This window comes from Balaenoptera physalus (assembly GCF_965194825.1).
Source record: "Balaenoptera physalus genome assembly, chromosome: 21".
Classification (NCBI taxonomy): Eukaryota; Metazoa; Chordata; class Mammalia; order Artiodactyla; family Balaenopteridae; genus Balaenoptera; species Balaenoptera physalus.
In genome coordinates this window covers 35,654,345-35,677,695 of record NC_138902.1, presented here as the reverse complement: position 1 = coordinate 35,677,695, position 23,351 = coordinate 35,654,345, and the positions used below count along the sequence as shown (strand labels likewise).

The following is a 23,351-nucleotide window of genomic DNA, read 5'->3' as shown; positions in this document are numbered from 1 at the left end:
TATTTTATAATGTGTTTTCACATGAACTTTAAATGACAAGGCTGAGAATGACGATGGTCTAGATATTTCAGGCATTGAATCGCAGGAACGTGTAGCTACAGTCAAGACCAACCACTTTTGCCCTTCCCATGTTGATTATGGTGGCCATAAGAAAAATCCTCAAATTCTTCAACTTGAAACATAGGTGAACAAAAACCTTTGATCCAGTATGAGTTCCTTAAAAGTTACTTTTGCATGTTGACTAAACGTTATAGAATTGATGCTGAGGATAGAATGAGAAGACCCTGGAAGCACTGTCACTTTGGTCTCTCCTCTCTCTATTGATGACGGAAGGGTGTTCCATCAGGATCATTCAGTGGGAGCTGTCTGTGAGTGCATGGCTGAAGGCAAGGTGGGCATGGCATGGGTACACGTTTGCCAGACACCCCAGGCTGTCCGAGAGGGGACGCATGATTTATCAGCTGGTGTGCGGGACCTGAAGAGTTGCAATAGCAGGAGAGAGATCTTGCATCGGCCAAAAATACACAATAGCTGCAATGCGCTGAGAATGTCTTCATCCTGCTCATGGCTTGATTAGAAACAGAAAGAGAACCTAAGAAAGCCATTGTCGCTTCGGTTCCTTCCAACGAGAGAGTGTCCTCAGGAAGGTGCTGAGGAGATTGAGGTGGGCCTCCTGTCTACTGAGGAGACTGAGTGATTACCTCCAGGGACTAAAGACCAGGAGCCTCACTGGGAGAAATGCGTGTGATTATGAGGAGATGACTTTCTGTACCAGAAAAAGAAGGCATGGATTAGAATCTACTCCCTGATCAGCACCCTTATTCATGTCATTTACTCTTACCCTCTCATTATCTCTTATTTTCTGGCCTGAATTATTCTGTAGTTACAACCTTTGTGTGTTTTTCCATATTTTTATACCCCAGGGTTTTCTCTTTAAATCTGTGATGCTGTTCTCTTGTTTTGTAATTTATTGTTATAATTGAAATCTTGTCCTCTGTGTTCCTTGTGTGCTTGGGGAAGTTATGATCTATCAGGAGGACCAACACATGAAATGTGGAAGCAGTCCATGTAGGCATCCAAGTTTCTGTATTTTGTGGTCGTTGTGACATACTGACAGGCAGACTGTCTTAGATGAGTGTGGCCCAGCAGTACATCTTACCCTGTGTTTTCTAGGACACTGGATATGGTCAGGAACATCACTTCCAGTCCCAATATGTTCATAAATTCATGACCAGGTGTAGGATCCTAAAAGAAGTGAAATTGGATAAGTCTATAACCAAGAGAACTGTCCTGTCACCAATATCACAATCCATTTCCTGTGCAAATTCTATTAACTTTATGTTTGATTAACATGCGGTGTTTAATGCTAAGGCAAGGTTGTCAAGGATGGATTTCTTCACTGCAGTAGCCTCAGCAACATCAAGAAGATCTTTTCCTGAATCAGCCTCCAAATGCCAAAATAAGGCTCTGACCTGCATCAAATTTACTACTAGAACATCTGAGAGGAAACTATCCAAAGTTTCTTCATCCACTTGATCAAAAATAACTGTAATGAGTAATTTATCTTCATGGAATTCATGTTTTTGTTGGAAAGTCTTAACTTTGAAAAACAAGCATGGAATGAATGTTTGTTATATCAACAGTTGGGGGTATGTTCCCCCCGTGCCATTATCCTGTGTTATTCTGCCAGAAGGGCAACTGACATGTTTGAGGCATTGTTTTGTGTTGGGTAAGTGCTAAGCACCTAACAAATGTTGCTTCATTTAATATTTTCAAAGGCCCTTGAAGATATTTGTTTTAAGATTGAGGACGCTCAACTCAGGGTTACTCCCCCCCACGCCATGCTAAATAAGTAGTAGGATCTGCCTTCAAAACATGTCCGACTTCAAAGATGAGTTTTCTTTCTATTCTATTCTCTCCCTATCTTCAAATGTATTTCTCTTTTTTGTGAATGGGGAATGGGACAGGAGAAAGGCAGCAGTGGGTAAAGCCCTAGGTGTGCAGGCAGAGGAAGAAGGAAACAGGAGGCGGGACTTGGCCTCTGCTCTGTGTGAACCCGCTGGCATCCACCCCCACCAGCAGGCACACCATGTCAACCAGCCTTCTCTTTCAGGGGAAGATATACTCTCTCCTAATTAATTCAGTTTCTTAATCCTCACCAGTATTTAAATAACTTAGAGGGGGGAAATGGACACATAACTTGTGTTTGCTCATTAGAAAGATGCATTTGTAATTCCTTTTCACACACTTAAGGTGTCTGTGTGTTGGAGAGTGTGGAATGTCACCCAGGTTAAGTGTTGTTCTCATCACTTCATGGGCATCCAGCTTGCCATTGCCATTGCCACAGAATTGGGTCTGCCCTGACAGGTGCTTTCCTGACCAGGCACCCTCACAGCTGAATGGGAGACTGAACTCACCTTTGTTCATCCAGGAAGTGAGGCAGCAGGCAGACCCCTCGGTTTAGAGACCAGCTACCTCACTCTGACCATTGAATGAATTCTTGAGAAGCTGGTAGCTATGTACTTGAAGACAATCCATATGTTTTCTTTCATTAAATTGCAACCTTCTAGATTCTAACAGTGCCTTCCCCAACTTAGATAAGTAATACCCACCGTGCATCTTTGAACATACAGGCAGAATTCATAAGAAAAAATGACAACTAGTAGAAAATCCAGAGACAGTCTTAGTATCACCAAAATGTTTCTCTGAGAAAATGGTCTTGAATTTTGTTCAATAACGGTGGGTTACTTTTCTTATGATAATATTGACTTGGCTAATAAAACTTAATCGTGGGTTGTAAAATGCTTTAGTTTAACTCTAGTTGGGGGAAAGGCTTAAAAAATAATTTGCAGTCACTGAACACGTTTTAATCTCTTAATCTCCGTGTGTTTCCATAAACAAGCCCAGATTGTATTTTTCACCTAATTGTCCCAATTTTCTTAACAATCAATTATTTCTTGACGTAGAAACTGTTGAGATTAGTTTGTTTACTGAACACTTACAATAAATTCTTTTTTTTAATATTTATTTATTTATTTATTTGGCTGTGTCGGGTCTTAGTTGTGGCACGTGGGATCTTTCGTTGCGGCGTGCAGGCTTCTCTCTAGTTGTGGCGCACGGGCTCCAGAGCATGCGGGCTTAGTAGCTGCGGTGCGTGGGCTTAGTTGCCCTGCAGCATGTGGGATGTAGTTCCCCGGCCAGGGATCAAACTTGCATCCCCCTGCATTGGAAGGCGGATTCTTAACCACTGGACCACCAGGGAAGTTCCACAATAAATTCTTATAAGAACCCTGTTAGGCAGGAGTTATTTTCATCCCCATTTAGAGATGAGGAAAGTGTCTTACAGAGGTGAGGTGACAATTTGCCCAATGGCCAAGAGGTCATGAGAGACAGGGCTGGGATTTGCATCTGGACATCCGCACTCAAGTCTGAGCTCCTGAGTACTGCAGGTGGGAGTGCTTTGAGTTCTGAGAAATCTTTATCTTTTCTTGAACAAATGCCCTAAATTGTTCTTCACTATTGGTTGTTACTGGCCTGTGTTGCAGGTGCACACAGCAGGGGTGATGATTGATGTACCTGCTTTCCATGGAGGGGGAAGGGTTGGAGGGAAGACAGCCTGTAGAGGTTCACAGACGAGTTTTTGTCTCTGTTTGCTCCAGATAGAATACTGATTTTATTTGTTTTTAATATTAGTGGAAGATATTTACAACATCATAAAACTGGCAGAAAATTTTCTATAGAAGCTAAGCTGTAAATACAGTAAAACCTGCTAAATAAGTGAATGAATAGATTAATAAATATAAAATTTTCTCAAACATCACACGATATATTTGTGTCTCATTTCACTGATCTGAGTCCCTTCATGCTTAGTTTTAACTTTAATAGTACTTTTTTTAAAGTTCTTAGTAATTAAATGAATAAGGAAAGAAATGTCCGTTTTACTTCGAAGGAAAAATAGATTGTATAGGTTTGCTAATTTTTCCAAGATTTTGCAAACAGATTTCATGATGCTTTGTGACTGAGTTTGCCTCTAAACAACTCCGATCATCATTTTTAACTGTGTAAATTCTGTTTATTCAATTTCTGTTCTTTTTCATGATAATATAATAATTATCATTCATGAAAATTTAATCGCCTGCCAAGTTCTGTGGGCACTTGGCATATATCATGTTTTTGAACAATCCTTACAGTATCCTAAGATGAAAGTATTTGTTATTAACCCCATATTATAGATAAGCAAAGTTATCTAAATTAGTTAAGTGAAAATGTCAACACACATCACAATGGTGATGCCAAAATTTAAATTTAAATTGGTATCAAATATTTAATTGCTTGTTTATGTTTATTTTAGCTTTATATTTGTTATAAAATACTTAAGAAATTAACAGGTCATGAAACATAATAAGCAATCATGTATCAAAATAAGTAAATCACAGCCAAACATTATCAATAGTGTTGAATTTCTTTAGATACTCCTTCATTGCCACAGTCTCCTTCCTCTTACCCTCGAGACATCATCCGTTTGCAGTTTATTTGGTCCAGGATCTTACTGCACGTGTGTTTTCCTGAGCAATAGATTAGTATGGTTCTGCATGTTTTGTTGTATAAAATCTTCAAGAACTGGGCAGCGATAAGTGTAAAGGATTCGTAGGTACTTCGATGCTTCAGCAGGTAGAAAATAGATGTAGCTATATGTTAGGATGAAGGGAAACAAGAGCAAAATCACAAAGAGAGTGATAAGGATGAGGGTTTATACAGCTCATTATAAAGGAGCACACTGCTCTGAATCACAGCTAACCTGGTAACCAGCTGAACGCGGGGCAATGCCAGCGCACCCCTGTCACAGGGCTCCCACGGCGCCATCACCGACCTGGCAGGGCACCTGGGTTGAATGGCACTGCGTTATCACCCTGGGGTGACAGCTTCACCTCGTGCAGCCCTGTCTGCTCCATCAGCACCAATAACAGTGATGCAGACCTTCTATCTCGTCACCTGAGTGCTTGCACAGTCACTATCAAACACTCAGTTAATCTCCTGAAGCTGACCTCTTTCATCTTCCCTTTTTCCTCCTCCCACTCTCCCTCCCCCCTTCTTTCCTTTCCTCTCTTTTCCCCCTCTCCTTCCTCCTCCTCTTCCTTTCATTTCTTCCTGCCCCACACCTCCTGGCCTCTGAGTAATCACCCTCTCCTGTAAAACCCAGATCCTCCTTTTTTACACTTCTATTGTAACGACAAATAGCACAACACACATGAAAGAGCTGGCACAGGACCAGGCCAACAGTGTCACTCACGGAACTATCTTTGTTGTTGTTGTTATTATTCCTTGGTCTTTTAGATTTCTCCTTTTTGAGTCACAGTGATGGCTTTTCTGATTGCACGTACTGGGGGGCCTGGCAGTGGGGTTAAATTCTTCCTTCTTCATGTGATCGACCAACACTGACTTTTTTTCTTTCATCTTTAAATATCTGACACCTGCTGAGTACTTATCCAGAAAAGGCCCAATTGTGTAGGCTTTTAAAGTCATTTTAAATGCTCCGTTTTACAGAGTTTTAAGTCATACAGACAGGCTCAACTACAAACCTTCCATCCCTGACATCTTTGATTAATTTTTCTTCACATGGAACAATTGTTTTGGAACAGAAGCCCGTGTAATGGGGTCTCTATAACCGTGGTGGCAATTAGAGCCCCCTGTTTCCTGAGGGTGTGGACACACACCCTGTGTGGTCAGTGCAGAGCTGACTCAGTGCCATGTGGGAGAGGATGTACATGTCAGTGTAAGGCAGTTTCCCCAAACTTCATTATGCAAAAGAATCACAGAGGGAGCACATTAAAATGCACCTTTCCTGCCCTCCATCCCCGGGAAATTCTGGTGTACTGGGTTCTTGGCAATGTCTAAGAATCTGCATTTTTAATAATAATTACTAATTAATAATCACACAGAAGTTATTGATGTAGTTGGTCTATGGACAGTGTTTTGAGAAATCTGCTACAAGATAATTTAAACTTTATGGATACGGTAGAGAGATAGTGCAGATTTTCAAGAAAAGAACAGTGTGTTCAAATTTGTTTAAAGAAAAAATTATAATGGATTGTTAAGGATGCCATACGATGGGTAAATTGAGTGAAAGGAGAGTGAACAATTAGCAGACTGTTGACAAAGCCCAACCCAAGGCACGTGTTTGAATTAGAAGAAATAATTGGCACTCACTGAATGTGTAGTGTGTGTCATGTGCTATTTTAGGTGTTCTATGCATAGTCATTCCTTTATTCCCTACAATAATCCTATAGGTGATATTATTCTGCCTGTCACACAGATGAGGAAAGGGAAACATATAGAATTGAATTTACTTATGCAAATCATACAGCTAGTAGATTGCAAAGCCAACATTCAAAGCCAGATGAGGTTCAAGACCTGCAGTGACCACCAGTGTGCCTCTTACTACATCATTTGCTATACCTAGAATACATATTTTGTCAGAATCCCAATAAAATTACCATTCATCTATGACCACAGAAATAAACTTTATGGTTCTCAATTAGTGTCCTTTGGTATGGGTAGCTATAGGCCAAACAGTGGGTAAGCAGTGTGCAGAATATTTTCGGAAATAAATGTGTACAGATCCAGGATGTTTGAGTAGATTTTTCCCTGCATGTTTGGTAGCTAGAACAAACTGTTGCCCAAGTTTTGCTCTAGCATAAAATGTCAGAAGGAATCCTTGTGTATCAAGATTAAAAGGAGTCTTTATTCTCCTAATTTAACAAGTGACATAACAAGAACAGTTCTTTTGTATTTTTTTTCAGTAAAACTAAGAAGTTGAACCACTGATGAAATCTTATGCGTTTAATGAATAAAATCTAATTCATGAATAAGTAGTTTACTAGTTAGCAGTTCTTAGGTCTGGAGTAGGTGAGGGTAAGTATGCCCATAAAATAACTCACTCTTACCCAACTTCTAAAATCCTCTAGCATGCAGGAATGTTACAAGATATTTGTGAGTAAAATTTTTATCCCTTATTCAGGAGGGCATCAACTTGGTTTTGCTTTGTACAACTTCAGTGCTATTTTGGTCTATGCTAATGTGAGGCCATCAATCTTTGACTAGCATAAGAGACTAAAGTTAAACACTGTATATATATGATAGTCCCAGGTTCTTTATGTTAAATGGTACACAAGGGAAAGATTGGTGTATTGATTCAGCAAATATTTATGCAGCACTTAATACGTAGCACATATTGTACTGGACCCAGTAGTGAAAAAAAGAAAACAAAAATGACTCCTGTTTTCTTGGATTTTACATTCTAGTGAGAAAGACAGAAAATGGGCAGACATATGACAGATAGATAGATAGATACATACATACTAAATACATAGATAAAAAGATAGATGCATAGATACATAGATGGATACATAGATAGGTACATAGGCAGATGATGATTGATTGATAGAAAAATCTCAGATAATGTTAAGAGACTTCAGGGGGAATAAAACTAGGTAATAACCATGACTGCTAGTGGATAGAGTAAGGATGATATTCACAGGGTCAAAGAAGACCCTTGAGAAAAAAGTACTCAAATTGGGACCCAGTCAGAGGGGCAGCCATGCCCAGGACTCGAGAGAGAACTTTCTAGTGAGAGGCAAACTAAGTACAGTCCAGGAGCTTAGAAGAGAACAATTCTGTCTTGTCCATCAAGGCAAAAATTTGGGGTCAAATAATAGATTACTCCTAAAAATCATAGTTTGAAGCATTAATTAATATTCATCATTAGCTATTTCTACTTGATCTGTTTTTTTCTTGATGGAAATTTGGATATTTCTAGAGATTTCCTGCTAAAATGGGAGAGACTTATAGACAGAACTGAAGATGAATAAAAAATGAGTGAATGAACCATGTAAAATGTCTGTGTAACTGCCACTTTGTAGGGCGTGATCTGAGCAGGTCTGTAGGTCTTTCATTCCCCCATCCCATACACTGAGAGTGTCAGTATTTTCCTGTCCTGTGCCTTCTCCTCTCTACACAGGTGTAGACCCCTCCATCTCCTGTACACCTCTAGACCCTGAGCTCTCCTAAGCTCCCTTCTTCAGGAGGCAGAGGTGGGTGGCAGCTGTAGTGGAGGCATGTGAATGGCCTCACCAAAGCAGCTATTGCTGGCATCCTTGACAGATAAGCTATCACATTAGAACCGGGTCCACTGATGTCCAGATAGCAGCATCTCCCTGCAGGCTTACCATGGGGTTCCATGGCTGCCTCATTTCCACCTTTTGTATCATTACACATCACCCAACCGTGACCCTCAGGCCTGAATGCATTATCATTGCTTCACTGCAGGCTGTTACACAAGTCAAGACAGTAAATGTGTCAAAAAAGGTGATGGGGACCTCCAGGTCACGTGATTCTTTAGTCCATTTATTCCTTCTTGTGGGACCATGGACATTTATAAATCTGCCCATGAGAAAGACAAAAATTGAAATAAAACCATCCTCCGGTGCTGAGCTTCATATGCAATGTCGATACTGGTTTGCAGCAGTGATCAACCTCTACACCTGTTTCAAATTAGATTGCTAAAATAATGTATTCAGACAAACACTGAAATTTGAAAGAGTAGATTTTAAAAATAAATTATAATGGCTGTATCACTAACGAGCCACCTTGGGAGGCCACCTCTGAGATCCAGGGCTCAATCCCAGAAGTAAATATGTTGCCTGATTATTTGTTTAACTATATTACTTAATATGTAAAAGTTAATGTACATATTTTTATTTTTATCAACTCAACCCTTTCCTTTCTAGTCTATATAACTTTCTTTAGATCATTCTTTTCATATTTAAACAAAATGCCATTTAGGTAACTCTTTAAAATGAATCCTGTCGTTTGAAGTATCTTTCAGCCAAGTTGGAGATAAAGAGTGTGTTAGTAAAATACCAGAGACATTTAAAAATCTGCAAAATATTTTCTCTTCCTTCCCACATAAAGTAACCTCTTCACTGAATAAACATGGTAAAAAGGACATATTTTTTCTTTATATCTGAGACTCAATAATCTTGTTGATCCATCATCTCTAAGGTTTTATTGTATCATAGAAAAACAAAACTAACTCTGATTTGCATTTCTTTAAATTCTTCTGTATTTGTGTATGGAACTCTTTTGGATTTCTTAGAGTTAAACCGTTCTATGTGATGATGTATTCCTATTTTTCTATGGTTGCTTTATTTTGTTTAAGTGGGGCCATAATCAACCATTTTAAGGTCTGTTCTCAAAACTTTAATCAGTTGTTAAAAAAAAAAAAAATGTGCCTTCCATTATTTTTCTAATTATTAATTCTGCACCCTTCATTCCAATTATTTTTCACAAACTTCAATATCTTCTGCTTTTATCTATAGATCTATAATTTTCTCTTGCAATCCTTTCATCTTTTAGGCCTTCAAATTTCCAGCTAAGTTGCTCCACATATCCTAGGTTGATAGATTTCAGTGTTCTGTAAATGTTAATTCTGCATTTTACCACATCTAATAGCTCTCTGATTTATTCTTTAGCGGTTATTGTATTGTGACTCTCAAATTCCCAGTCCCTCATTTTTTTTTTTTTTTTTAAGGAACTCCTTTATTTATTTATTTATGGCTGTGTTGGGTCTTCGTTTCTGTGCGAGGGCTTTCTCCAGTTGCGGCAAGCGGGGGCCACTCTTCATCGCGGTGCGCAGGCCTCTCACTATCGCGGCCTCTCCCGTTGCGGGGCACAGGCTCCAGATGCGCAGGCTCAGTAATCGTGGCTCACGGGCCCAGCCGCTCCGCGGCATGTGGGATCTTCCCAGACCAGGGCTGGAACCCGTGTCCCCTGCATTGGCAGGCAGATTCTCAACCACTGCGCCACCAGGGAAGCCCCCAGTCCCTCATTTTTAATAAATATGCTACTTTCTTTCATCCATCCAAGAATGTATTTCAGTAATTTTCCAAACAATGCTTGTGATTCTTTGGTTGCTTCATTTCAGGGATTAATGAAATTCTTTTGGAGATCTCACTGGTTTATTCTCTTACTTTACACGGTAAACCATTTTTAATGTTCCTCCATCACCGCCTTTGAGTTTGCTTACTTTTCCCAGTGAGCTAGTTAGTCTTTGTTGTACTGTAAATGTTCTATGTCCCTGACAGTTTTATTGGCATTTTGATGATTTTTGCTTGAGGGATTTTCTTTATAATGTTAGTCTCTGTCATCTTCACCCAACACCCCACTTGCTTCTTTCCTTAGGTTTTTATGGATCTTACTTTAATCCTTGAGAATCCATAGTATCATATCTAAGTATTTTGCCAAGACAAGCTTCTCACGAGAAGCACAATTCTACTGATACAAAGAAGGAGGTGTGTAGATGGAAAAATTTATCTGGAAGTTAAAGGATTAAAAAAAAATTTTTTTTAAATAAAAGATAAAGGATTCCTTTCTGGATAAAATTGGAGTTAGGAATCGATGTGTCAGAAAGACGAGAGACAGGATTTTCCTTGGTTTTAAAGATTTGTGAGGTTTGAAATAACAGAATCCCTCAAGTTGGTGACGGAATGTGGCCTGGCCTGGTAGCAGTGAAGAGTTTGCTATGAAAGGTAGCGATAACGGTGGTGCTGAACACACCACCGCTAACCTAGTGCCTGCGGGACCCTTGCAAGATGCACACACTTGACCTGCATCCTCCCATTAATCCTCAACCCCTGTTGGGAAATGATGTCACTCTGGTTTTACAGATGAGGAGGCTGTAGGAGGGGGATGCAAGTCCTTCAGGCCCCCGCGGGGTGGGCAGCAGGGCTTGGATCCCCTCTCACTTCGGTGGGCTTGGACTTGCTCGCTCTGTGCGGCTTTCCAGCAACAGTGTGGGCCTGGAGGAGGGAGCAGGAGAAGCAGATCTGGGCCCTTTCCGTGCCTTGCACATGGCGTGCACCTGCATTCTTAGGAGTCTTGATCTCAGAGACAAAGGGTCCATGTAAGGGCAGCACAGAGAGAATTAAGGTAATTTATGTTTTAGTTACTGTTGAGAGAAGGGACTTGGCAGAAGCCTTCAGGATGGACATCAGCAAAGTTCTAGAAAACCATGTGGGAGAGTCCAGGATCTGGACACCAAGTTCCTCGTTTCTTGTGATGTGGTAACATGACCAAACGGCTGCCGATGGATAAATTACATGTTGTTCTGCCTGTTTGAGTGTTTTCTATTTTCTTCTACTGATTACCTGTTTAATTTGACTCTTGGTAGCACAGGTTAGTAATATTGCACCTACATTTGAAATAATATATGTCCCCTTTTTGTTAATGGTGCATTGAACTCTAGTTTTAAAAGACATTTAGAGTTTATATGGGGGGCTAAATATAAGTCAAGGCTACCCTAGAAATAATATATTTTTCCTAAATTGTTTCTTTCAAAGTACTATTCTCTGTAGGTTGGAACCAAATCTTGGTAATTTCATATTACATATCATTGGCCGTTTGTATATGTAATTTACAGATATGAAACATTATATGTATTTTTCTGTGGGAAACACCGATGTGCATTACCCAGGCTCTGTGGTACATGCATTTGGACAGAACATCTCTTTATAATTAATTATACTTTTTCAGTTGTTTCATGGTTGGTCCTTAGAACCTCAGGCTAAAACACTTAAAATTTATTAACAATCATTTCATAATTTTTGGTTCATAAGAAAGTGTGAATTTTCCTTTCAGATGTGAGGTATAGAGTTATGTCCTTTTGGAGGAAATTCACAGTTTGAAAAGTCTTTCTTCTGGAAAATAATGTGAAATTGAATGGATCAGGTTATTAAGGCTTCTTTTTATCAGTTTCTGTCCCCTTGTGGTCCAAGTCCTTATTCCCTACCCTGTTGATTTCAACCCTACCGTCATTCATTAAGGCATTTCTGAGTTAGCTTTTTCCAAGATGTAGGGGCTTTTTACTTACTTATTTTGTGCTGTTAGTTCTACATCTTGGAAAATTGTAAAATCTTCCTCTTATTCTGTATCTCTTCCTACCATCACAATTTTGGGCAGAAACATGTCATCCAAAAAACCCCCTAATGTAGTTTAAAGATGACACTGAAACAAAAGGCACATAAGAAATAAAACTTCTGATGAGGAAGCCCAGTGATCCATATGGGGTGTCTGTGTGAGTGTGTGTGTGTGTGTGTGTGTGTGTGTGTGTGTGTGTGTGTGTGTGTATGAATTGATACATCTGGATTCCTCTGGCTTAATTGAGTCAGGTGAGATGGGCTCCTTATTTGAATGGGCCTATAGTGACTGGCTTTTTTTCCCCTAATGAATTGTGAATACGTAGTGTACTTCCATTTTGTTTTTCAGAACAATGTTTTCATATTTGTTTTAAATTAATACTTAAAAATTCAGTATTGTATCAATTCTACCACTCTGTCATTGTATATTTCTCTTTTTTCTATTTAGAAAATAGAGTATCTCAAAACAAAAATTAAAAAAAAGTTCTTCTGACAATATAACATTATTTTTTTTAAAAATTAATTAATTAATTTATTTTTGGCTGCATTGGGTCTCCGCTGCTGCGTGCGGGCTTTCTCTAGTTGCGGCAAGCGGGGGCTACTCTTCATTGCGGTGTGCAGGCTTCTCATTGTGGTGGCTTCTCTTGTTGCGGAGCAACGGCTCTAGGCGCCCAGGCTTCAGTAGTTGTGGCACGCGGGCTCAGTAGTTGCGGCTTGTGGGCTCTAGAGCACAGGCTCAGTAGTTGTGGCGCACGGGCTTAGTTGCTCCGGGGCATGTGGGATCTTTCCAGACCAGGGATCGAACCCATGTCCCCTGCATTGGCAGGCGGATTCTTAACCACTGCGCCACCAGGGAAGTCCCAATATAACATTCTTAATTGCTAAGGCTCTTGCAGTTTTTACGTAATCACAATTAAATAGCTAAATTCTGTTTTCTTTTTCATACTTATCCCCTGCAAACTTGCCCAATTTCCCAAGTTATTTAAGATTGTGTGCTTTTTCCCCTTAACCTTTCTGTCTGAAAAATTAGCATCTTTGTACCATTAAAAAAATAAACAAAAATCTGAGAAGCAATTCTGCTAATTTGTACTACACTTACTTTGAGCACAATCAATTTTTTTGGCTACTTTCTATTATGCAAGGATAATAGTTAACAGAATTTGGTTAGATGCTGAAGAAAAATAGTTGAATATCCACTAAAAATGTTTGTAAAGTGAACAAACCAATTTTGCACAAATTAAGGAGCGAAATTAGATGAGACCTCGGATTGGGCTGTTGTTTTTCCAGGTATCTAGCAATTGGCATCACTCTTTGAGGTACTCCTGGGGCAGGCTTCAGGACCCCCAGCACCTGGGTTCAGGCCACTGTTTAGATTTTTTAGCTCCTAGATGCCACCTTCTCTGGAAGATGTTCCTTATCTTCCGCATCTGAGGCTCCTTCCCTGGGCACCCCCCGCACCCTGAGAATGGCCTGTCCTGCACCTTCCTCTCGCTGGCCTGCGGTGTCTTTCACTGGACCACCTGTCATCACACAGCAGAGTCTTCCTAGAGATGCTTAATTACCAGAGACCAACTTGGCGTGTAGGAAATGACTGCCATATTGCTATGGTACTAAAGCATATTAGATTGGGATCAGAGAAAGAAAACAGGACTACAGTAGCTAAAACTTTCGAAGAAATACTTTAAAATGAGTAGTTTGTAAGAAAGAAGGAAGTTTGAAAATAGAATCAAGTTTTATAACCTCTACTCTTATCTTCATTTATATTTGAACGTGTGGGAAACAATCTAAAAACTACATCGAGACTCAGGATTTCCCAGTTTGAGATCTAAACCTCTCACTAATAACTGCAGGATAAGGCCCTCATCTTCCCTGGCTTTCATTTTCCTCCTGTGAAAACAGAGGTGTCAGAATATCAAGTAATTTTAAGTCTGCTTAGATTCTATATTCCACATTTGGTCACACTAAACTGTTGACCCTCCTCATCCTCTAGTAAGAAAATATAAGCAAATGTAATTTAACTCCATTACTTCCCTGCCACCATATGTACTTTATGTATAAAAGAATATTATTCAGCCATAAAAAGGGATGAATCCCGCCACAACACGGATGGAACTGGAGGGCATTATACTAAGTGAAATAAGTCAAAGACAGAGACAGACAAATACCGTCTCATCTCTCTTACATGTGGAATCTAAAAAACAACAAACAAGCTGTAGATACAGAGAATAGATTGGTGGTTGCCAGAAGCAGTGGGTAGGGAAAGGAGAAATGGTTCAAAATTTTGGGGTCTTTTTAGTTTAAATAGGAAAAAAGAACATATTACAAAATACCAAGAATGTATTTTAAAAATTACACCAGAGTCTAGACTGAACAGCAACTTTTTCTCACAGTTCTGAGATTCTGTTTGGAAGATGAAAAAGTAAAGGATTTCATCAGTTGTCATTAAGAAACCTTAATCTGTATGTTAAATTCTATAATTGTTTTGTGTTTATCAAACTACCCCCTGTGAGTCTTAAGCTTTTAGAATTCTAGAACTTTGTCCTTCTTTCATTTTCCTTCCTATTTGATTTGTTGTCATTAAGGAATATTTGTCTGGAAAAGTTAAAACTTCTATAATTACTTTGTGTTTATCATGATACCCCTTGTAACTCTAAGTTTTTTGAAGGCTAGAACTTGGTCCATCTTCTCTTTGGACCTGGACAGAGTAGGTATTCAGTACATCCTGAAAGATGAGTCAGTTGTCCTCAGCAGATGGAGGGCGTAGCACCTGCCCTCAGGGCACGTACCATGAAGGAGGTGAGGCAGAGGGTACAGGCAAACCAGCAAGAAATTTCAAAAAGTGCAACATCATGAAGGGAATAGGCTGGATGTTGACAAAGAGACTGACGTCTCGGACAGAATGGGCAGGGGAAATACCATCAAGAACAGACTTCATGCAGAGACTTGAAGGATGTGGAGCAGCATCTACAAGGCCAGCTGCAGGGACCAGTCAAGACACAGAAGAGCACGTGTGTGTGTGTGCGCGTGCGCGCACATGTGGAGCTAAAGGGACCATTGAGACTAAATGCCACTGAATCATTCACACTTTAAAACATAAGGCAGGGGCTTCCCTGTTGGCGCAGTGGTTGAGAATCTGCCTGCCGATGCAGGGGACACGGGTTCGAGCCCTGGTCTGGGAAGATCCCACATGCCACGGAGCAACTGGGCCCGTGCGCCACAACTACTGAGCCTGCGCGTCTGGAGCCTGTGCTCCGCAACAAGAGAGCCCGCGATAGTGAGAGGCCCGCGTACCACGATGAAGAGTGGCCCCCACTCACCGCAACTAGAGAAAGCCCTCGCACAGAAACGAAGACCCAACACAGCCAAAAATAAATAAATAAATAAATAAATAAATTTATTAAAAAAAAACAACAACAAAACATAAAGCAAAACTATTCACTCTACCCATGACATGGATGCGACCTAAGTGTCCATCAATGGATGAATGGATAAAGAAGATGTGATGTATATATAGGTAATGGAATATCATTCAGCCTTAATAACGAAGGAGATCCTACCATTTGCAACAACATGGATGCACCAAGAAGACATTATATTCAGTGAGACAAGACAGACACAGAAAGGAAAAAACTGCATGGTCTCACTTATGTGTGGAATCTAAAAAAGTCAAATATAAAGAAGCAGAGAGCCGAACAGTGGTGACCAGGGATGAGAAGGTGGGGAAATGGAGAGATGTTGGTCAAAGGGCACAAAGTTAACAATTATGAAGAATGGATAAATCTGAAGATCTAATGGGCAGCATGGTGACTATAGTTAATAATACAGTATTGATTACTAGAAATTTGCTAAGAGAATGGATTTAAGGTGCTTTCACTATATACACAAAGGGTGACTGTGTGAGGAGACAGGTTAATTAGCTTGACTGTAGTAATCATTTCACTATGTATATGTACATCAAATCATCATGCTGTACTCCTTATATACAGTTTTTATTAAAAAATGAATTCTCCGATCAACGTCACTTGTCACTGAGAAATGACAGCAACTTTCATTCCAGATGTGTATTTCTGTTTTACTACCAGGTATATTTATAGAGTGCCATATTTTCTGACAAACTAAAGGTTCTTTACACAAGATTGGGTCTACCTTTTCTCTTTTTATGGGGCATTAATAGCATAAAGATCGTCCTTTGACTTATCAGAGGCCGATTATTGAGTCTGAACCCTGACAAAAACCTCTCCAACACCCTTTGCTTTGGCTTGAAAGAATTACAAAATGGTTATTTTTACACCCATAATGAAAACACATTTATGAAGTGAGACCCCCTATTTGTGACTCATTACAAATCTGCCAGCTGTGACCCTCAGGCCTGAATGGTTTATCATTGCGTCACTGCAGGCTGTTACCCAAGTCAAGACAGAGTAAATGTGTCAAAAAAGGTGATGGGAACCTCCAGGTTGCATGATTCTTTAGTCCTTTTATTCTTTCTTGTACTACCATGGACATTTATAAATCGGCCCATGGGAAACACAGAAATTGAAATAAAACCATCCTCGGGTGTTGGGCTTCATATGCTTCATATGCTTCATATGTTGATACTGGTCTGCAACAGTCATGAACCTCTACACCTGTTTCAAATTAGATTGCTAAAATAACGTATTCAGACAAATGCTGAAATTTGAAAGAGTAGATTTTTAAAATAAATCATAACAGCTATACCACTAATTTTAGTAAGAATTTCCAATAGCAGAATTAATGCATCCCATATTAGCACTGCTTGGGAAAGCACCTGGTTAGAGCCTGCTCAGTATTGCACACATCAAATTGGATATTAGTCAGAAGCCTGCCTTCCCCTGGTACCGCTTAAGTCTTTCTTTCAGGTTTAATGAACAGGTATTTTACGTTTTTCACAGGATTCCAGAGTTTCAGATTTACTCTGAAGTAGATCCCGTTAAAATGTATTTCTAATATCATGGCTTCTGTACTTCCTGCTCCCTCTCTCGCCCCCTCTGTCATTTGTCTACCTATCTCATCTATCCATCATATCTATCTATCCATCCGTCTCTTTCATCTGTCTGTGATAGCCTCTCCCTCTCTCTCTTCTTCATGTTACAAATATCTGTTATCATCTATCTATATATTTCTCCTTGTCACCTAGGGTTCCAACCTAACTTTGTGACACCTCAGACTCTCTTCCCCCTTTATCACAATATTGGTCGGCAAAGGAAGCATTACTTTTATGAGAAGAAAGAAGTTCATAGTATTCTAATATATCCATGTGTCAGACACAAACTGGTCCTGTCTAAATGGTGTTGACCACCCAGACAAAGTGTTCTTTATTAAAAAAAAAAAGAAAAAAAAGACAAGGGTTTGCAAAATTAAATGTAGAGGACAACTTTCTAGCCTCAGAGGTCTTTTTCATATGTTAATATTGGAACATATGTGAAATCTGCAGACATCACACTAAAAATATCTCTTCCTTGGTGTTCTAGGTATCCTCAAAATATATCTCATTAACTGTAGTCCCCATTTATTTTTCTTATACTGATTTACGTTTTGGTCATTCCGAACACTATGTGACAATAAATATTTGATAGATATTTGATTTAAAGTATCAATACAGTATGGGTTAATTTCATTTTTAGAGCTGATGATAAATATCTTTGGAATAATAGCAATTTTGAATTCCATAAAATTCTATAATCGAGGGCTCTCAAATATATACAATCATTATTTTTAAAAGCAACTTTCAATCATTTGAAGTAACAATGAAATTATGGAGCAAAATTAATACTACAACTGGATATTTGCATTATGTGAGGTCCCAGAAAGTTCCTGTTATGCTAAGTAATTCTCTCTTGTGTTTGATTTAGGTCATCAAGCTTGCCTTTGAAGAGTTTGAGCTGGAAAGAGGCTACGACACCCTAACTGTGGGCGATGCTGGGAAAGTGGGTGATACCAGAACCGTCTTGTATGTGTAAGTGTATCTTTCCTTGTTTCTTCTTTCCCAGAACAGGAAGTTATCTGTGCAAACACGGATGTGTCCTTGAGATCCTGGTGCAGACTTTCCATTCCCACTCAGAAGTTTAATAAATGCCACGTATGGCTAAATTAGTAGTTTCTAAATCTGATTTCAGATGAGGACTAATTCAGGATTGCATTCTATCTGTGGCAATGTTTTTTATTTTAAATCATTGAAAAATATGGCAAAAGATTAGACTATATGGAAAAGCAGAAAGTAGAGGCGATGAGTTTCTCAACTCAGCTGCTCCTTGTCCGCCCCTCTCTTTCTATTTATTATATTGTCAGTGTTCGGGGAAGGACAAGTATCTTCTAGAATAAGGCCATATGTCTTCTGAAAGCCTTGCGCTCTGTAAAGCTGCATACTAAAAGTAGCAGAGAGCGTGGGGAGAACAGTGTGGTAGCGCCCTTTATGTCTGTGGACCTCCGTACCCAGAGTCCTGGCAAATACAGTAGCGGCCCCACCGTGAACGTCAGCACACAGATCCCTACACTGGTCCATTGGCAACTGGACTCCTGGGAGAGTCTGCACCACTTCGCCCTGGACACCGTCAGCCTCTTCCAGATGCAGGGCCGTGAGGATAGTCTGGACAGTGTTTTTTTTTCTGTTTTTAAATATTTATTTACTTCTTTATTTTGGCTTCTCCGGGTCTTAGTCGCGGCACGTGGGATCTTCATTGCGGCGTGCAGGATCTTTAGTTGCTGCATGCGGACTTCTTAGTTGAGGCTGAGGAGTAAATGTACCCCCGGGTCATGGTTTTAATATTGATAGGACAGTTTTTAGGAGACTTGTTCTAGCAACATTAAAACCATGACCCGGGGGTATCTTCACTCCTCAGTGTTTTCAGTGCAGAAGGAAATGTCTGCAGCCTCTTCCTCTGCGTTCACACCTTGCACAGACAGCTTCCTGTAGGGGCTCCCGAAACTACTTTCACTAATGGAAGTCATTCTGCAGGATTTTCACCTTCTTTCTCTTAGTCTGCTTATACATGGCTGAGATTTTCTCTTTATTTGTGAGAAAGCTTGCCCTGGACAACTTCAAAGTATTATTCTGCTAGGGAAAAACAACAACAGCAACAAGAGGTGTGGCCGTTATACCCACTCATTCTCTTACTTAGCAGTTACTTATGAGGTAGTTCACATTGTAAAAAGTTCTGCAGTGAACATCTGTCTGTGCCTTTAAAATTAATGGACCCGCACTCTGATGGCATCGGGGACATTCTCTTTTCCTTTATTGTATCTTGGATGTAGTTCCCTATCAGTATATATCTTTATCTCATGTTTTATAGCTACTACTAATAATAATTAAAATCATGTTACTGGCCCATAACTTATGATAATAATTATAATAGTAGCAGTAGTAATCTCATAGCATTTATTGAGTACCTCTTATATACCATGCAGTGTGCTAGATGCCTAATACATATTATCTTGTTTGGTCTTCATCTTAATTCTGTGAGTTAGGGGTTAATACTGTCTTCATCATATAAATGATGAAACTGAGGCTTAGATAGATTTACCCCAATTCACAAACCTAGCGTCTGTTCTAGCAGGAGTTCAGACTCCGTGATCCTCCTCCAGTGTCTGTATTCCTTATCATTACATGTGGATGTGCCATGTTTTTTGACTGATTCTCATTGATAGCCTTTGACTTTTCTCCATCCCCCTGTAATCTTGCATTTCTAAGCAGCTACGCAGTAAACTACTTTGTACAAATTGTCATACTTGTTTCATATGCCTTCAAGAAGATTTCCAGCAGAGGAATTTCAGGAGTAAGGAGCATCTTCATTTACATCATTAGGCTTTTCCAGTAATCCCCCCAAAAGTTTATATCAGTTTTCTCTTCCACCACAGTATGTAAAGGTCCCTGTTTCCCCACACTCTTACCAAATGGTTATTCTTTTTTTGCCCAATTACAAGCTTTAAATTGCATTTATTTATAAAAATACGGATTCCTGCAGGGTGGGGACAGATACCTGTATTGTTTGCAATCTTCCATGCCAATTGTGTGCACACAGCCTGGCATTGGTCTGGAGCGGTACTTGTAGACACTGATACAGTGGATTAGCAGTGAGGCCAGGATGCCAAAGGTGGAATTTCTGGCTCTAGCTTTGCTCTTAACTATCTGAGACCCCCTCTGTATCTCTGTTTTTATGGCTATGAAATATGTATAATAAACTTTTCCTGCCTGTGCTAAGGAGCAGAATGAAATAATGCATGTGAATGCACTGGAGAGCCAAGAAATACAAACCACACATGAAATAGCTTTATTATTACCATAACGTCTAATTTAAGAAGGGATATCATTAAAACAAATGAGAGAAATTTTCAAATAAATGCAAAATGTAAAACATAAATGTAGAAAAGCAGTGCCATATAAAATCCCATAGGTCACTGTTAAAGATGTGAAGTCATACACCCATTTTTTAATGCTATTGGTTGTTAAGGGAGCAATAGCAAACTATGTATCACCTTGACATAAGTGTTATTAGAACCTCCTCTCAATAGCTCAGATCTATAAAGGAAAAACTAAACAGTCAGCCGAATCAAAGTGAGATGCCCTTTGGGAAACATAATGTAACAAAGATCAGTTGGGCAGTTAATCATCTTCAGTAGAGAAAAGCAAAGCCACTGACATATTTCCTTAGTATACAAAATTACAGAAAAAGAAAAAATGAGAGAATCACAGTTGGTGTCTTTGGATAAACAGGCAGTTTTAGAGAATACGGCAACAAATATTTTTGAGTACTTGTATGTCAGACGTGAGTCTCAGCATGGAGTTTAAAATCTAATTGGAGAAATGGCAGATGAGCTGAGATGGTTATACACCAGACAGTATATAGAGTCATTGACTATCATGATACATATTTCAGATAAAATTTGAGTTAAGAAAGTTCTTTATGAGTAGCTGATATTTACTACCTCAAGCTCAATAATTTTATAGGTTCCCCTTTTTAGGGGGCCTGTGGAATTCTATTCAGATCTTAATTTTCAGGAGAAATTCAGAGAGTGAGATAGCCTAACTGGCTCATCCTAAATATGCTTTTAAAAATTCTAATTTCTGTTAATGGCTTTTTATTTTCTTAACTTTCTTGGCGCAAAAAGAGAACAACTGAATGTTAGGGAGACTCTTTCAATAGCCGAGTCTTCCCAAGAGATGGATGAATTTATTCAGGTTACTTTTACAGAATGACAGACTTAAAACAAAATTAACTAACTCACTTAGCAAATCTCTATTGAGATCTCTCCAAGAATATATGTTGGTAATCTTCTCAAGTTTAATTTGCAGAAAAACTGCCTCCAGAGACATTGCTCTTCACGACTTTCCTCTGGCCTTTGCAGTTACTAGCAGTGGGTGACCAGGACATGGCATTAATTTCAGGATGTCCTGGGGATTGCAGGCACCGGTGGCAGGTTTTAAGTGCCCATCTCTGTAAGGGATGAATAGTCAGTATCAGGGAAATCTGTGAGCGAGTAGTATTGCCTCTGCCTGACTACACTTGTCTATTAACCAATAAGGATACTAGTTGTTTCCTATGGCTGGTTGATCCACTGTTCTTAAATTGCTTCTTGGGCTTAGAAGTGGCTCCAGCCCTCATATGGTAGCCCTCCACCTACCTCTGATATTGTCTGCGGGTGCTGAACGAAGGGGCATCATTCTTTTTTCATTAAAAACTACACAACAGCCATAACAAAGCAGACACTGAAAACTGATGTGTGTGTCTATGTATTCTTTGGACATTATCAGAGGAGTTGATCACAGTACATCTCAATGCTTTGGAGAAAGCTTGAGCAATTTATGTTAGGAATAAGAACATAAAGGTAGCTACCTAGACGTTCTCTAGGCAAAAACCCATTTTTCAAAATTAGAAAGCAAGTGCACTCCTTAGATTCTTAGAATTCTGGAACCACATGATCAAAACTCTTTTTCCTCATATAATCGTTCTCATAATGACATTGCCTATGAGCACGGACACATATGAGAGTGCAGATCAGACTCAAATCCTAAAAGCTCTATTCTTGAAGTGAAGTTCATCCATTGCTAGGTTTCCCTCCTTTGTCTCTTTATGGGGAAACATTCTTCTTGATTCTTTGAAGAAACATTTATTGAAATTCAGACATTACAGGACTCAGAGGTGGGTAACAGTAGGCTTTGAGGGGATGGTCCGCAAGTGGAGAAGGCAGAGGCTTCCTGACCTTCATTATCACGCTGGGGAGGGTTAGCAGAGGCTGCCGCTCTCCGGACGCTCCATGGTGCCTAAGTTCTCTATTCCAGCAGCCCTATCAGAGGAGAGATAGCCGGACCACTGGACACACGCATTTTAGGTTTGGGATTCCATCTGTTCTGGGGTGTCTGGGAAAGCAAACTGACCTGGGGCCTTGGGGGCCTATGGACGTGGTCTCCGGGGAACCTTCCTGCAGAGGAGAAGAAGCCATAGGTCCCAAGGAAGCGCAGCCCAACGGCAGCACCTGCGGGAGATGCGGGGAGACTAGTTCCAGCTGATTTGGAGTCCAGACAGCCTGAGTCATTTTCCAGCTGTTCTGCCACTTACATCCGCAGTGTTGACTCAATGTGGCAGTTTTCTCTAAGGAGCCAGGAAATGCATGCCTTGCTTGCTACACTGTTAACCTGGAGAGCTAAGGATCTCTCTTCCACGATTCATCAGTCCAAAGCATTTAAAGTGTGTATTTTGTGTTTTTGATATTGAATTAACCTCAAAGGTGCAGTCATTCTCTTTTGGGGGGCTTAGTGCATTTAAACCAGTAAGGGGTACGCAAGACCTCCAGGGCAGCAAGACCAGCTCCCCATCTCATGCCAACTTTGCAACTCGGAAGCGTTGTTGTAAGTGTAAAGTGAGACGGCTAAGGAAACATTGTTTGAAAAAGGTGAAAAGTATGATGCAAAGAGAAGATAGTATTGTATTACTGTAGTTATTATCTCTGCCTTAATATAATGAAATATGTGGTGCTCAGAATTGTCTTTGGAAATGTAATATACTAGAAAGAAAGAAGGAAGAGGAGTTGAACTGCCATTCACTGAATCTGTCTGGACCCGCATTGTCTCCTGACAAAGTTGTGACAAAGGTATTGCTTCCATCTGCTAGAGGAAGACAAGGAGAACCTGACTTATGGCCATGGAGACAGCAGGCTGCCTAACTGGTTTCTGGGCTGTTTTCAAGATTTTGTTCCTTGTCTTTAGTTTTCAAAAGTTTAATTCGGTGGATTTGTTTAATTAACATGGATTTGTTTGAGTTTATCCTGTTTGAGGTTCACTTGGTTCCTTAGAACTGTAGGTTATGTGTTTCCCCAAATTTGAGGAGTTTTCAGCAATTATTTCTTTAAACCCCCTTTCAGCCT

The 23,351-nt window shown here is 39.8% G+C and overlaps 1 protein-coding gene across 1 annotated transcript in view; it reads left to right on the top strand.

Moving 5' to 3' along the window:
• Positions 1-23,351, top strand: part of CSMD1 (CUB and Sushi multiple domains 1) — a gene marked incomplete at its 5' end in the record, with an annotated part of 1,822,885 nt that overhangs the window by 1,366,217 nt on the left and 433,317 nt on the right. The window contains one exon of the mRNA XM_082444064.1: positions 17,846-17,949. Coding sequence (XP_082300190.1) covers positions 17,846-17,949 — 104 coding nt within the window. The remainder of the gene's footprint in view (positions 1-17,845; positions 17,950-23,351) is intronic.